The 17,246-nt window shown below is 43.4% G+C and overlaps 1 protein-coding gene across 1 annotated transcript in view; it reads right to left on the reverse strand.

Annotated features, from left to right (window-relative positions):
• The window catches only part of SYNGR3 (synaptogyrin 3), a 191,070-nt gene that overhangs the window by 58,466 nt on the left and 115,358 nt on the right, over positions 1-17,246 (reverse strand). The window contains exon 2 of the mRNA XM_078664857.1: positions 5,173-5,407. Coding sequence (XP_078520983.1) covers positions 5,173-5,407 — 235 coding nt within the window. The remainder of the gene's footprint in view (positions 1-5,172; positions 5,408-17,246) is intronic.

The raw sequence follows: 17,246 nt of genomic DNA on the forward strand, positions 1-17,246 counted from the left end.
ATGGTCAATCACCAACTTGTGGAATTCAAGCTGGGTTTAAACCCAACTATTCTACAAAATCTGAAACTTCTGGAAGTTTCAGAATCTTTCAAGTTTATTCTAGATAGGGGAAAACGTGTGGTGCTGATTCTTTTGCATATGTTGGCAGCTTTTGACATGATTTGTCACAATACCTTTCTTCAACGGTTGCATGACATAGGTATTGGTGGCCGTGCCTGGAGGTGGTTTCACTCTTTCTTAGAAAATAGGAGGCAGGTGGTCACGATGGGCCTTTTAAATCTAAGGAATGATTGTTCAAATATGACGTCCCTGAGGGCTAATCCCTTAACCCTAGCCCTAATAGTTCTTATCAAATCTTTTGAGATCTTCGTTTTGTCTTATGCTGACGATACCCCATTGATTCTGGCTCTTGATAAGAACTCTTCCACCTCTGAACTAAACTTTAAAACTTGTTTCTCTGAAGTGGTTAGGTAGATTACCATGAATTTAAAAAAATGCAATGCAGAGAAAACGGAAATTCTCTGTTTTGCATCTAATAACCAGTTTTCGGCCTCAGACTGGTGGCCGGAAAAACTTGATAACCCTCCTCCACCTACCAAGGTAGCAAGGAATACAGGTGTTAAGTTTGATAATGATCTATACTTCCACCAACAGGTCAATTCGGTCTCCGGGATCTTTGTTCTGTTATGAAGTCCCCTAAAAAGTTATTTGCTTTTCTTCCATTCTCAGCGAGAAAGACGGTTGTTCACCCCTTGATCACTTTAAAACTTAACTACTGTAATAGTCTTTATTTCGGTTTGTCTAAATATATAATTAAGAAGATTCAGGTGGTTCAAAATGGGGTTCATCAGACTGACCCTTAAACTCCCTCACATTAGTTCTGCTACCGAGGGTCTACAGCTTCTTCACTGGCTTCCCGTGGAAAACCAGATTTTAATGAAATTCTTATTTATTGTTTACAAAAACTGGACCTACGTTTATCTTAGAGCATTTTGTGAGGTATTACCTTTACAGAGAGTTAAGATTGGGGGCTAATAACAAATTGTTAAGGATCCCAAAGTTTAGGTTACAAGCCAGAGGTGGCACACTATCTCTGTTCTTGGGTCAATGGCTTGGAACGACCTTCTTTGCATTGTTAAAGTAGCTCCTAACATTGATGCCTTCACAAAGCTTCTGAAAACCTGGCTTTTCTCCCAACTCACACAGATGTGTTTCTTCCCTTTGTTCCTTTACATTGTCAGCTGTGGTTGTATAAGTTTTTCTATGTTATCAGATTTTAGCACCAAGATACCCCTCGGGTGACTGTTTGCTCTTTATACATGCCTTCATTCATTCATTCATTCAAGTGATAAGAAGCTGTGTGCCTTTGTTTGCCTCTATTGAATTGGCATATAGTTGTTAGGCTCCAGATAGCTCCGAACTAGGGTGACACTCAAAGTAAAGGAGGGCTGATGGACCTTTAAGTCAGACCTTTGTTTTTGGCCCAGCTGGAAGTGAAAATAAGAAATCCTCTTGCTGCTCAGAACAGAAAGCAGACAAAGTGCAGGTGCTGCTGAATGTGTCCCGGTGTCGCCAAATTACATCAGGACAAATTCAGCATATTTCTTTGGGGCCAATCCGGATTCGGCTCAATAAAAGCTTCTGGATCCAGCATCCTACTGGATCCCCCTAATTTCCTGCATGTGTAATGCTCAATTGATACGGTTTGCATTTAGAAAAGTGACTAGCGAGTTGAGCAACATTTTCCATTAAAACCTCAGACAGCCAATCCTACACTATCAAGCGCGTAGGGTAAACCACACAATGTGATTTGCTTTTATTTAGTGTGAATGGCCATTGTTATAGCATTGTGGCACATTTACTATCCTGACGCTCTTTCCTGTGGAGCTAGTTGATAAGACCGTCTATTAAACAGTAGGGAGCATAGTTTGATAAAGTCTTTTGCTTTGTTGGTCTTTGGTTATGTTTGGTTAGTAGAGAGTCTATACACTGTTAATTTTTTATTGCTTTCTGTGAGCAATTGTGTTAGTAAAATGACTTTCATCTAGAAAGAGCTTTGTGGAATGTTATGTTCAAGGACATGCATGCCAAAAGGGCTTTCTGTTTTTCCACTCTTTGGGGGTAAAATATGTCCATTGTTTTTTAGGCCTCGTATGACAGCATAGCTTTCGGAAGATATAATGTGATCAACCTAAAAAAGAGAGTTCACAAGTAAGACAGTGTGGGGTTTTGGCTGCACCCCACATGTGCCAAGGGTACATTGTCTCGGTTGGGCAGAAGTTATGTACTTCCACAGAAAAAAGTGCTTCCATTTCATGCAGCTGCAATTATTTTGTTTATGCACCCAGCTGCCTGAGACCGCAGCATTATGTCTGCCTAAACTTGAACTTTCAGGGGCACACACATGTTTTTTGTAAATGTTTTTGAGCTTGTAAAGCGCACTGCTACCCGTCCATAGGTCTCCTGGCGCTGTATAACTCTGGGGAACCCGTCCTGGCTTTCCCTGTGGGATGGTCCCTTGCTGGGAGTCCCCAAGGTGGAGCCAGGCATCCCCGGAATTGGTGGGGCCGTTGTGGAGATTAGGCAAGCTAATGCCCAGAGTTGCCGAGTGGAACCCCTGATTAGAGTAAGCACCGAAGCGAGAATTATCGAGTACGCTGACCAAGGTCCACGACCACATGACATTGTAATGCTGTCAAAATGTCTTAAGTAACCAGATCATTTACGGTGTTTGTTTTTCTCTGGCAGCATCACCAATGGGGTGAAGGCAGTCATGATGAATATATTGCAGGCATTCCCAGCACCCTTCCCTTCCATCATTACATTTACACTTCAGAGTGCATTTTTGAGTTTAGGAGAAGTCTGGGATGTCCACGGCTAAACTATCTACAAGGAGTTTTAGTTCTGGCTTGACAATGCTATTGTTATCGACCTTAAGTGATTAACAAAAAGGAGGAGTTTAGGCTTCACCCATACATAGGTTTCACCAAGTAACAAGATTTTATCTTGGCAAAGTTGTGTTCTTCCACTAAAGAAACTGCTTGTATTGCACTTTTGGCTTGTGGAAAAGCTTATACTTGATACAGCAGGACTGAGTTGGTTATGATGCCAAGTCAATGATCATGGTCTGATCTGTTTAAAATGAAATGCTATGATAAAGAGACTAGGCGTGACATATTTATTGCGAAAACCACATATTACAGTCAATAGGCATTTAAGTGTGGATTGTTATCACGCTATATTAAAACCTACAGATAGATATTTTGATTAATGGAATCTCATAGATTGCAGTAGTAGACAATGGTTTTCTTGTTGGCTACCCCATATGACAAATAGTGGATATAGAAGGTCGCTCTGTGAGAAACTTTGTTAGGCCCTCTTAGGAGAGATCGCATTTTGCTTAGCCAAGTGTCAATTTGTAAATCTTTCACATTTTATGACCGTGTGTCTGATGGTTGGCTTGTGGGAAAGGTGTTTGCCCAAAACTGTAGGCCTGTGTTGGTTATGGTGAAAAACTATAGGCCTGATTGGCGCACTGGGAAATATTATGTTCTAATCTAATCTGCTTATTATTAAGTTATGACAAACACAGCTGGCCTAGCTTATTAATTGTGAAAAACATTTTAAAGCCATGCAGGCTATACACAAGTATTTTGTTACAAAACTGTAGGCCCCAGTTGGTTATAATGACAAGCTAGAGACCTGATTGGTGCACTGGAAAACATTATGTTTGATACCATATGTCTGATCTGGTTATTATGAAAAGTTATTACAAATGCAGCGGGTCTAGCTTATTAATAGTGAAAAAAGTTTTTGCAGCCAGTACGCCTAGGCACCGCTGAGAAGGATTGTATATTGTTTTGCAAGCTGTATTTTCCACATATTTGTAATTTTATAATGGTATGCATGATAGTTGCCAGTTTATGTGCATTTGAATAGGGCAGGGATGGATAAAGTGTAAAGACCGTGGTAAAGGCTTTATACGTATTATGGGAAACACCATGCCAGTTTTTATAGGTCTGATATGTTTATTATTAAACTTATTGAAAATAACATTAGGCCTGGCCTAAGTATTGTGAAAAGCATGTTTTGAAGACAATAGGGTTAAACGATGGATTTATTTTACACAGTGCTCAATCCTGTAGGCAGACATTTTGTTACTTAGAATTTCAAAGATTGCCATAGTAACAAAGGATTTTGGTTTTGATGATCCACCCGAACAAGCTGTGGGGACAGAATAAATGCAATAATTTAAATCCTTGTTAGGCTCTCTTAGGAGAGATAGTATTTTGCTTTCTCAACTGTTAATTTGTGTACATTTGTTTTACGACTTTATATATGATGGTTGCCTTGTGGAAAGCTTAAGCTCAGTACAGTAAGCTTCAGTATGTGGACAAGCCAATGAAAAAGTCATAGGCCTGATCGTTTATTGACGGGGATATTGATTATGAAAAGTATATGTTAGCATATATTAAAATGAACAGGCATATGAGGGTGGATTGTTATTACTGTTAATTAAAGCCTACAGACATGTTTGTGTTACATGAAATCTCATAGAATTTTTTAGTAGGCAAGGGACAAGGGTTTAACAATACTTGTTAAACCCTGTAGAGAGAGTGTTTTGCTTTACCAGCTGTAATTGCATATCAATTTGCAATTTTATGACTGTATGCCTTATGGTTGCCCTGTGGGAAAGCTTACGTTCAGTACTGTAGGCCTGAGGTGGTTATGGTGACAAGCCAAAGATAACAGCTATAGGCTTGATCGTGCATGGAAATGTTAATTTGTGCCAGATTTCACCGGTCTGGCCTGTTTATTATGAAAAGTTATTACAAAGGCAGTAAGACTGTCTACTTTTTTTATTGCAAAAAGGTTGTATATTGATTTGCCAACTGTAATTCTGTACGTCTTTCTAATTTTATCATTTGTTCCTGATGGTTGCCAGCTTACGCGCACGTTAGTATGCCTGGGTTATATATAGTATGCTCTGGGTCTGAGTCCCCCGGTAATTTCTCATTCACTCCCAGAGTTACACCAGGGAATTTCAGCAATTTTTGCCAGCTGGAGTCCTCGGATAAATCACAGGTGATATACCTCTCTCCAGCAGTTATGATCATATGTAAATGAACATCTCAATATCTGAACCCGCCCAATGCGCTCTGCATGACTTACCTGAGAAGGCCATGTCCAGGAGTACCACGCGCTTTCGGTCCTTCACGCTGCTGATTTGTGGGAAGTAAATGTCCACAACAAGGAAGAAGACGCAGGCGAGGAAGGCAATGAGGCCGATGGTGATTCCATAGTTGCAGGCGCTCTCGTTCTTGTTGAAGACGCAGTGCAGCTCAGGGTTTCCGTGGTTTACATAGCCTTCATTCACTATGGAGCCGAACACCACAATGGCAAAAATCTGCACAAAGGAAAAAAAGAGAGACTCATTGCACTGTGTTCTTGTTTCTTTTTTTCTGCAGTTATATTTATCCAAGCTCGTCCTCTTGGACCATTGATATGCTATGCACTGTGGCCTGATTGTGTTTCTTCAGATGGCACTCTTCAGGGATGCACCATTTGTCCCTCAAAACTAAAAGTTTATATGCATCCTATAAAGGCCACCAAGCCGGTGTTCCAGGGTAACTGGCAAAGAAATTAACTTCCTCATATGGACAAAGCCACATCAGAAGCTAGGATACACCGAGACGGGATACTCAAAAAACATATACTAAAAAGAAAAAAACAAAATACCTACCTTCAACATCTATGCTTCCAGGGTAAGAAACATGCCCCCTTTCAGTGCTTAGTGTGTAAAGTAATAAGTGCCGGTGACCAATGTTTTGCTCAGAAGCCAGGAGATGATGCTGTTGATTGTCGGGTTACGAATATCAAGGCTGCCTAGTCTTGATTCCACCTCATGCCTCTTTACCACAAGGCACTCCCTTCCCCTACATCTTACCCTTGAAGACTCTTTCTCATCCCTGTTTTCTCCCTTTGTCACTGTTTTTCTGCCTTTTTCTTCCTCCTTCTTCCCACCTTTTGGGTTTTGATCTCTGTTGCTATGGCTCCATGTTTATTGAGGGAAAATAAGTGCTGATCCCCAAACATGAGTGCCAGTAGGCCCCACATGCAACCATCGGCTCACATTAGGCACCGCCTCTTCAAAAGCAGATGTGATGCAAACATTCTGCAGCTTAGAAAGGAGGTGAAGACCACTTCTAGGTAGGTTGGGGGATTTAGTGATTCTCCTAAGGGATAGGGTGAATTACTTGGAACCTAACAATAGACTGGTATTAATGAATCAGGCAGGATAGCTTATTAAAATCTAAATAAACATTTAATCATTTAAGCACTCTGGTTTCCACTGAAGGAGTATTAGTGAAAACAGCCACAAAACAAATGATTACTTGAAAGCACTGAGTGCTTCAGCTGGACAACTGCATAGAACCGCTCTTCGAAAGAGTCCCTGAGATCCAAAGACGAATGCCACAGAAGAAGGGGACAGACCACCCTAGACAGCTACAGCGCAAAGACCCAAAGAGAACTGACTGCGAATTGATCTCATTCACCACTGACCTTTAGTGAAATTGGATTTCTAAACAACAATCTTTCCTTTTCTTCTAACAATGAGTGATGGCAAACTTGATACAAAGCTTGCATTGTAATTCCACTTTAAAAAAAACAAGATTAATGTTATAAACAACCTGTGAAGATTCTAGATCAACCTGGCTATATGGAGCGATTACCCTAACGCATCTAGCCACGCCTTCAAACATTTTTCAGGAACACCATGCAGGCACCAATAACATCCTAAAAGATCTCCAATCTGCCTTCTGCTAACAAAGCTTGTCTGGCCAGACACCACAAGGAAAGCTTTATCGAGTCTGAAGGACAAGTGGCCGATTCCAGGATTGGAAGGATGCTCAATCCTCAAACTGGTGAGCAGAGCTGAAAGAGCAACATACTCTTGTTTTACCCTCACAAACATGACTTGCTTATGCAGAAAAATAGTGCTCCTACTTCTTCAGGACTGCATATCAATCCACAAAAATTGTTTGGATAATATAGCCATAGAGCCCGCTGCAGCGGGCTTTACCGGCCATTAAAGGCCCACTCCAGCGTTTGGCTCGTACGAGGGCCTTTAACAAGGGAGTGGGCCTTTAATGTCCGGTACAGCCCGCTACGGAGGGCTCTAAGGCCATAAAGCATTCTGCCGCTAGAAGGCAGAATGTTGTAATTTGTAAAAGAAAGGCCTCACAGAGCCCGAGGCGGTTGAAATCCCATCGGGCTCCATGAGGCCTTTGTTAAACATTGGAATGTTGATGCCATTAGAAGGCTGGAGAACTCAATTGTTTTCAATGGAACACTCAACATTCCAATGTTATAATTGTTCTTAAAACACTCCCCAACGTAACAAACTGTCATGTTGCATGGATGGGGCTGGATTGCAGTTCTCCATCGCTCATGCAATATATGGTCAAAATTCAACATGTTCAGTAGCTCCCTCCTGCTCCCACCATTCCTAACAATCTCAATCCTCTTCCCATTTACTTACATTTCTATAATTCTCCTCCTGCCACCCACACCAGGGTGTCCATAGACATATTCACCATGTGCCGCCTTTGATTATTTACAAAACCCAAATAAAGAAACATTCTTTTCCTCTGCTGAACCTAATTCATAAATGAGCCATTTCCATTATTACTCCATGTACACTGTAAGCAATGTACTGCTGTAATGCCATTCAACACATTTTGTTAATCTGGATGAAAAGTGTGATATTTGGGTATTGTGGTGTATTTATTTATGTGATGTCTCTCCTTTAATTCTTACCGTGACTCAACGTTATTATATAAAAGAGCATTCCAGTCTCCTGCCTGCCTGTTAGTTTAGAATGTTATCATTCAACTGGTTAGGAGTTGATGGCAGGCTGGAGAGAGGAGTGGATGGACTTTCTGTTGACTGTTAATAAACTTGGGGCCAGATGTAGCTCGCCAATTACCGGTCGGTAACGGCCGATTTCGGCCGTTACCGACCGGTATTTGGGAATTGACATGTAGGGGGCATTTTATTTACCGAATCGGTATATTTACCGATTCGGTACATTTACAGAATCGGTAAAATACCGAATCGGTAAATTTACCGATTCTGTAAATCAATATGTAGGTGGCACTGTAATCAGTGCCACAGGCCCTTACCGAATTGTTATTTACCATGGAATATTATTGCATGGTAAATAACGAATTCCAGTGTACATGCACATCTGTGCATGTACACCACAGACATGCCCTAAGGGTATGTATGTGTGTCACATGGCACACAAGCCCGAAACAGGGGTGCAACAGGGTGTCAAAGTGACACCCTGTCCCCCTTGTAAAATCGGTAATTTTACCGATTCGGTAATTACCGAATCGGTATTTGCTATTGAATCCTATGGGCTTCAAGGCCCATAGGAATCAATGGCAGATACCGATTCGGTAATTACCGAATCGGTAATTACCGAATCTTACAGATTCGGTATTTTTACCGAATTATTTACCTACATAGCAATTACCAAATTGTAAATACTGAATCGGTAAAATTCGGTATTTACCATTCGGTAAATTGCTATTACCTACATCTGGGCCTTGGATCTGTTTCTACTTTGCTGGCCCTTTTCTTTTTCGGGGTTCCTGCTTTCACAAAACACTATATAAATAAAACGTAATAATAATCAGAGCTTGACAAATATTTAAAAAAATGTTCAAAAGTCAGCTGACAAAGGCAGGTTTTTGACATAATGACCATATAAACATATTTTAGGAGGTACCGAGGCAACTGAGTGATATAACTGTGAATTATACATTATCTAAGAATCTCATAATGGAGCTGACGCAAGAGAGTCATCAATTATAGTAAATAGGTATGGAAGGAGGCTAATTTAGTATCAATACACTTAAATATGGATCAGTCGAATTCGCTATCACAGAGCTAATGATTTACTTGCAAACACTGACAACATGTAAACAGTCAAACCTGTAAGCCAGTGGTTGTCGGTCAGAATAACTGCTGCAATAATTCTCTTTTTACACTTGCTCCTCTCTTCAAGCTAAGACGGTGAAGAGTGCAGGTGTCAATATTATAACACTGGAATACTGTGCACTCTGCTGAAGGGGAAACAGCCTTTACAACGAGGTTTTTACCTCGTTGTGCCTTTACCACGCATTTTTTAGCACACATATTTTTACCGCGAATATGCATTTACAATCCATGCATATACCACGCATTTAAGGTAAGTTGGGGATTGTGGGGGGTCTCCCCACACAAATACATTGTTTTTAAATCTAAAAGCAATGCGTGGTATTGGCAAGCGTTGAAAATGCATATTCACGGTAAAAACATGCATGATAAACAATGTGTGGCAAAGGCATGCAATGTATTTACCTGTGTTGTACCGTCGTACAACCCTGCTGAAGACTATGACATAGTACAAACAATCTTGTATAGGACTCCTGCAACATCAATCAAAATTATTTTTTCCCTTTTTAGTTTAGAAACTTCTGCCTTAAATCGGTGGAATATCCTAATATTGTTTTATCTCCTATGTTTCGAGTTAAACATGTTGTTAAAATCTACCTGTCTCCGTAGAGACCCTCGTCTATAGGTATTGCATCTGACTCAAGGAGAATACATTTAAAGCCTGACATACGGTGATATAATAACACTGAGTATTTTCATGGCCAACAGATACTGGCAACAAAGAATAAGACAACATTATTAATCAATATTCCACATTTCAAAAACAAAATCTTTTAGAATGCTTCCCGAAAAGCATTCTAACAATTTCAAGCTTTAGGTCTTCACACTGAGTTATTACTGATATTAAAGGGAATAGTTCTCTCAGTGAACATCTATCTAACTGTCTGTTTATCTGTCTCTCTATCTATGTTATTTTTACATCTGAACATCCAGCAAGAAAGCCTAAAGTTAATTTAGCCTTGTTCAGGGATCCAGTAGGGAGACCTGCAATGTAAAACATTCTCTTTCTTCCCAAGTCACATTACTAATATAATGTCTTGCTTATACATTTTAAAGATGAGCTATGAAGTATGGACATGAGCAGTAGGGGCTACATACAGTCCAAAAGTATCAATGAATTAATTAATAATTACAGATCCTGTGCATCAAACACACAATTTTGTTTATTTCATTTCCTAGCTTTTGGTTTCTGTGGGAAGGTTTAGGTAGACTAATGGGGCCACCACCCCAGAACCCTTACATTTGGCACTTCGATTTCAGCCGTAAGATAGCACACATTTTGCCTGGCCTTTGGCAGGATGCTAGACATGTGTGTATTAGTAAGACATAGTAGGTCAGACCGGTTCTATAGTATGTAAGCAGTTTAACTAGATTTTGGCTTTTTGTCGCGAGCCACCCAATTATCAGCTTTCTTTACTCCGGCTAGTGACCCGTCAAGACTAAGGAGACTAACTAGCCTTTGAAACCAGAAAATCAATTGTAAGAAATTGATGTTTGCTATACCACGTTGGATGTACAAAATAGTGACTTGGATTCTGATGCCAACATGGGCAGGAACATGATTTATTGATGGCAACTTCTCCGATTGAACCATAGGAATAGGACAGACATAAATAAAAGACAAATTGAACAAAAAGAGCTCGCACTCCATATGAAAGGTTTTTACCCACACATGATAAGCACTGAGTAAGGACATTGGAAAGCCCTAAAAAAGTCTCTGAGAAGAGACGAAACGTGTTTGGTAAATAGGCAACATTGAAGAAAAATATGCGAAAAAGAAGAACATTAAATAAAGGATTACAATTTTTTTTTTTTTACAAACCGGAATGGAGTCTGTGAATTGTGTAACCTTGATTATATGAAATGTACAATCATTTTTTCAAAGGACTGTACAGTGGGTGTTGATTATTTGTGATAAAATCAATTGTAAGTTCATTGCCAAATAATCTTCCCATGATCACCTGCCTCACAGTACCAATGAACAGACTAGTCTTTTCTCGACATGATTATACTGCTTTCCTCTACCCTCTCCCTATTGTGCCACGGAATTCTCGCTTTTTAACAATATTTTAACATTATTTTAAACTTAACTTCACTTGCACTTTGCCTCGATTTAGGAGCGCATTGTGCTTCATTTCCCTCGTCATTCCCGCATTTTGGGCCAGTTCGCAGCCGATTGAGGGGCTGAGTCGGTCGGTCCCGATGATCATTTTACAGCGGCCATTTTGGATAGGGAGGAAGCGCTTGGCTCAGTCCAGCGCTAAGTATAAAAGGGACGTAGATGGCTTCGCGCAGCGGACGGGAGCAGCGGACGCGCCGGACCTGCGCCGGAGTCGCGCCAGAGTCCTGCCTGTCTGCACCCGTCCGTGCCTGTTTGTCGCCTCTCGCCAGGGCCCCTGGTGAAACTAGGAAAGGTGAACTTATGTATTCTAGGCAAGACTTACTACTAACTCTCAAATGTCTGAAAGGTGAATGTACTAAACTCAACCTTTCACGGAGCAAAGCTCGCCTTACCTGCCCTTGTGGCTTTTCCCTGCCAACACCCTCCCTGCCACCGCCTCTCACCAAAGCTAATCGACAACAAATTAGGGTGGGCCAACTGAATGTAAGGTCCATGCAGAAACATCACCTGGAAATTCACGAACTACTTTCCAACCACACCCTAGTCATTTTATTCCTAACAGAAACTTGGCTACAAGATGAAATGGACTCAGTTATCAATCTAGCTACCCCCAATGGATACACTACGTACACCCTAAATAGACACACTAGGGGTGGTGGGATAGCGATGATGGTAAAATCCCACTTCACCTGCACATTCACGAGGTTAGAAATTGAAGACTGCGAATGCGCCCGATACAACATCAAAATTAACTCCCAACTTACCCTTGTGGGTCTTCTGATCTACAGACCCCCGGGAGTAGACACGAACTTCATAACATCACTCCTTGAGAATGTGTGCTCTTTGGTTATTGGAACTGCTAATTTCACTAATGTAGGGGATTTGAATATCCATTTTGATATTACCACTGACCACAAGATCAACACTCTGATAGCTGACTTAGCCGCCCTACAGCTTTGCTAACTTGTGAGCGGCTCCACTCACAGTGGCGGACATCTCCTAGACGCGATCTTCTCTAACCTGACCAATACGATCGTAGAATCGCCTATCCCCATGACCTGGACAGACCACTGTTTAGTGACTATGATACTGTCCATCGGGGGCGACCCGCACATAAATCCCGCCCAGCAGGTTCGGAAAAGACCATGGAGAAAGCTCCGTCTTGAGGAATTCCACGCACTCCTCACTTCTGATCCTCCTACACCTAGTGAGGACCCTAATTTAGGGTATGATAGATTTTGCGACTGGATTAACAGGGCCTTAGATACGTTGATACCAGCGAAGTGGATCAAGGCACGATCTCATGAATCCACCCCATGGTTTAATGACGAGCTCACCTTACAAAGAAAGGAGTTAAAAAAAGAGGAACGTAGATGGAGAAGGGACTATGATCCCACACTCAAGACCCTGTATGTCCAGTCACAAAAAAGCTATCACCGTAACATATGTAGGATACGAGCAGCATACTACGCTACAGAGATTAACAATAGCCAGAATGCATCCAAAACTATTTTTAGAATATTGAAAGAGCTCAGTGCCAAAAAAAACTGTAGACAACCCCATCACCTCACCCGCATTATGCGACAACTTGGCTTCTTTTTTCATGGACAAAATCCAGAAAATCTATAACGCCTTTCCGGCCACTTTACAACTCACTCCCACAGCTGACCCGAATAGGCCCAAACTTTCCACCATTCCAGCACTTAGCCAAGAAAACTTTCTGATACTCTGTAATAAAATTAAATCAGGCTCATCTGCAGACCCCCTTAAACCTGAACAATTCAGAGAAGCAGACGAGACAGTACTAGGCCCCCTTAGAGACATTATAAACCTGTCCTTCCTTACGGCCAGTATTCCCGCCAGTTGGAAGCAAGCATGGGTCTCCCCATCATAAAGAAACCCACGCTGGACCCTAACCTACCCGAAAATTTCAGGCCCATATCACTACTTCCTTGGCCAGCCAATGTGGCGGAAGCCCATGTGAATTCACCTTGACCAATTTTCTGGTGTCTAATTCCATTCTAGACAGGTCCCAACATGGCTTCTGGTCCGGGCACAGCACCGAAACAGCCCTCCTGAGTGTGATAGAACATCTTCGGACTATACTAGACTCAGGAGGAACGGCAGCACTGATCCTTTTATATCTCAGTGCTGCCTTCGACACGGTTTCACACAAGGTGCTGATGTTCAGGCTGGAGGAAGCAGGGGTATCAGGTCAAGCCCTTAGCTGGCTCAAGGCTTTTCTGTCAGATAGATCCTTTAGGGTCTCCATCCCGCCGTACCTCTCCAAAGAATGTCCCATTGAACAGGGAGTGCCCCAGGTGTCTGCCCTCAGCCCCACCTTGTTTAATGTTTACGTTCAACCTCTGGCAGAGGTAGCTAGGAAACGCGTGTTGTCACCAGTGTCCTACACCGACGATACCCAGTTGGTGGTGGCACTGAAAGACGAGAGCGGCCTGAGTGCGCAGAATTTTAAACAGACTCTCGCCGACATCACTAGCTGGATGACATCAAACTACCTTCAACTCAACGCCGGCAAGACGGAGGTCTTGCTGGTAGGTAAAGATACAACGGCCTGGGGGAATAACTGGTGGCATGAGACTCTGGGACAACCACCTGTGCCCAAAAATGTTGTAAAAAACTTAGGAGTATGGGTGGACTCTGCCTTGAACTTTACCCATCAAACGAAAAAAGTGGCGGCCACCTGCTTCGGGATTTTACAAAACCTAAGGCCTATCTTAAAATATTTTGATCACCAAACTCGCCAACTGGTGGTACAGTCAGCCATTCTCTCACGGCTGGACTACGCTAGTTCCCTGCTGCTAGGGACTAACGTAGCAGAGAAATCTAGAATGCAGCGAGTCCAAAATGCCGCTGCGAGAGCTCTGACGGGCCTCCCCCGCCACAAGTCTGTAACAAATACCCTTATGAAACTACACTGGCTCCCGGTAGAAAAGAGGATTCACTTTAAAACCTTATGCCTCGCTTTTAAAATCCTGAAATCTGCCTCCCCCCATGCTGTGCCCACTTCTTTCATCTTATATTCCTCGACGCACTTTACAGTCGGAGGGACAGAACCTGGCCACTGTCCCCCGCATTAAATTAGCTCGGATGGGCGGTCGTTCATTCAGATACCTAGCAGCAAAGCTCTGGAATAAACTTCCAGCCCAGATACGTGGACTGAAAGATCTCCTATCCTTCAGAAAAGCCATAAAGCCCCACCTCTTCTGTTAGTTATGTTATGTCATCTGCAGTTTACGTCAGCAGCAGTCCCCCCCCACCCCCCCCCACCCCAGGTACGAACAGCAAGCGCCGGGACGCCCCTTGGCTGGGTCAGCCGTGCACTATATAAGCCTATATAACATAACATCAACCACAGATCCAATTGCACCTACATGAAACACAAACCGATATGCTCCTCTTCAGAACAGCTGCCAAGTCTGCCAGCTATTCTCTCCTTTAGAGGCACTAGGGCATGCCAGGGCATGGAACTCCTTCCCTCTGCACCTTCGGCAGACTCCTATAGGACCTCAAGACCTGGCTCTTCAATGGAACTCAGTGACCCTCCAGGATCTGCAGCCCCCCCCCCCACCACCCATCTTCCCTCAGTGCCTTGAGACCCATTACGGGTGGTAGCATGCGCTTCAAAATACCATTGATTGATTTATTGATAGCAAAAGAAGATTTGATGTTCAGGTGCCATGAAACCCGAATGTGGATCATTCCCCTATACAAAGCTCTACTACTGGACCAAAACACGGACTTCCTAAATGTTGTATGTTTTAAACCGCCTGCAGTTATTAAAAAAGTTCCAGTGAGTTCCAGTTTGTTTATTCACAAATATTTTATAAACAGATTCACAGCACCAAACATTCTCATTTTCATGAGTGTGTTTTCATTCATTCATTCAACCATGTATTCAACTAAATCTTTAATGGATTATAAAAATGTTACAATTAGAGAGCGGTCACCTACTGTGACATTTCTGAAGACCTAGCTCTCAATTCACAAACTCTTCTTAAAACACATGTTCACTACACCTATCGGCGACTAGTTTTCTTGAGCATGTTTGCATTCACTCACTTATTCATCCATGTATCTAACTATATCTTTAGTGGGTTATAAATATGTTATAACAGAAAACTATGTACAATTCCATTAACTATGGTCAGGGATGGAATTATACGACAGGAGAGGGTCAAATTATGTGGCAGGGTTGACCTAATTATGTGGTAGGATACTGCAAACTATGCTCCATAGCGGTCGCTCCCCTCGCTCTCTGCCTAACCTACCAACGCCTTGATCCTTGCTGACCTCATCGCCTGCCTGCCCTGATACAGCGCTGCCTGCCCTGATACAGCGCTGCCTGCCCTGATACAGCGCTGCCTGCCCCGATACAGCGCTGCCTGCCCCGATACAGCGCTGCCTGCCCTGATACAGCGCCTGAATTGCACATAGCGCCTGGTATCGTTAGGATTTCATTTCTATTATTGATCATTGGCCTTGCATTGCGGCGATTTTTAAAACAGCCTAAAAGTGTTTTTGTGTTTTCTGTGCTACTGTACCTCTGCTCGCACTCCGGCTGTGCCCCGGTTTCGATTTCTGCAATTTGGTTGTGGTGTTTACTTGTGGCCCGTGTCTCCTCCCCGCTCCCGCCTCCCAGCCGACCCTCCCACGCTCCGCCCCCCTCCACTCTCCATTTCAGACAGATGAACCAACGCGCAGTGTCCACGCGCAACGGCCGCGCCGAAGGTGCGCCAATGGTAAGCCCGTCTACGCCCGTCCGCGCCTGGACCGCGCCTAGCGCCAGACCCCTTGGTCCCCGCATCACCCACCCCTCCCGCATCACTTACGAAGCCCCCACCCTCCTATCACTGAACCCCGGCCGACTCCCTACCTGCGCCCAAGCAGCACCAGGACACACCCATGGACCCTTCACCTGCCACTCCTGCAAATTCTCCTGCATCAAGACCCACACCAAACCCTCAAACACCAAACAGAGATCCAACACCAACCACCTTAACTGCATTCTTCTCAACACCCGCTCGGTTCACAAACACGCCATCGACCTTTGGAATCTACTCGACACCTTTTCTCCGGACATCGCCTTCCTAACAGAAACCTGGATGAATGCCTCCTCAGCTCCAGACATCACCATAGCCATTTCGGACGGCTACAAGATCATCCGTAAGGACCGCACCATCCAAATAGGAGGAGGCATCGCCATCGTCCACAAGAACACCATCCACATCTCAACCAGCTCTGAAGACAACCTCGCCATCGCCGAACACCTTCACTTCCAGATCCACACCGACCCCAAGACCACACTCAGAGGCACCCTCCTCTACAGGCCACCAGGACCCCGTACAAAATTCAGCGAAGACATCACTGACTTCATCACCCCACACGCCCTCCCCTCGGAAGAATACATCTTACTGGGAGACCTCAATTTCCATCTGGAAAAAAGCATCGACAGTAACACTACCACCCTTCTGGACAATCTCGCCAATCTCGGACTCAAACAACTTGTCAACACCCCCACACATCACGCAGGACACACACTCGACCCTATCTTCACTTCCAGCAAGCATATCTCCTTCACTCACACCACACCCCTACACTGGACGGACCACAGCTGCGTCCACTTCATTTACAACAAGACCACGAACCACAACCACCCTCAACCAACTTTGCGAAGAAATTGGAACAAAATCACCATTGACCAGATCTCCTCATCGCTTCTTCATAAACCCCCTGCCTATTCAACGAACCCTAACCAAGCCGCTATCAAGCTCACACAATGGCTAACCCAAACCGCTGACAAACTAGCACCCCTGAAAAAACATCAAATCAAGCAAGGAAGCAAGAACGCCCCCTGGTTTAACGATGACCTTAAGAAATCCAAGAAGCTCTGTCGCTCCCTTGAGAAAACTTGGAAAAAAGACCCAAACATTACCACCCTAGCCGTCTTCAAAAACGCCACCCGCAAACACCACCAACTAATCCGGACAGCCAAGAAATCAGCACTCAAAGACCGACTAGACAACAACGCTCGCAACAGCAAGGAACTTTTCAACATCATCAAAGAATTCACTAACCCTACCGCCAGCTCCAACGA

This window comes from Lissotriton helveticus, chromosome 10, assembly GCF_964261635.1.
Source record: "Lissotriton helveticus chromosome 10, aLisHel1.1, whole genome shotgun sequence".
In the NCBI taxonomy this organism is placed as follows: domain Eukaryota; kingdom Metazoa; phylum Chordata; class Amphibia; order Caudata; family Salamandridae; genus Lissotriton; species Lissotriton helveticus.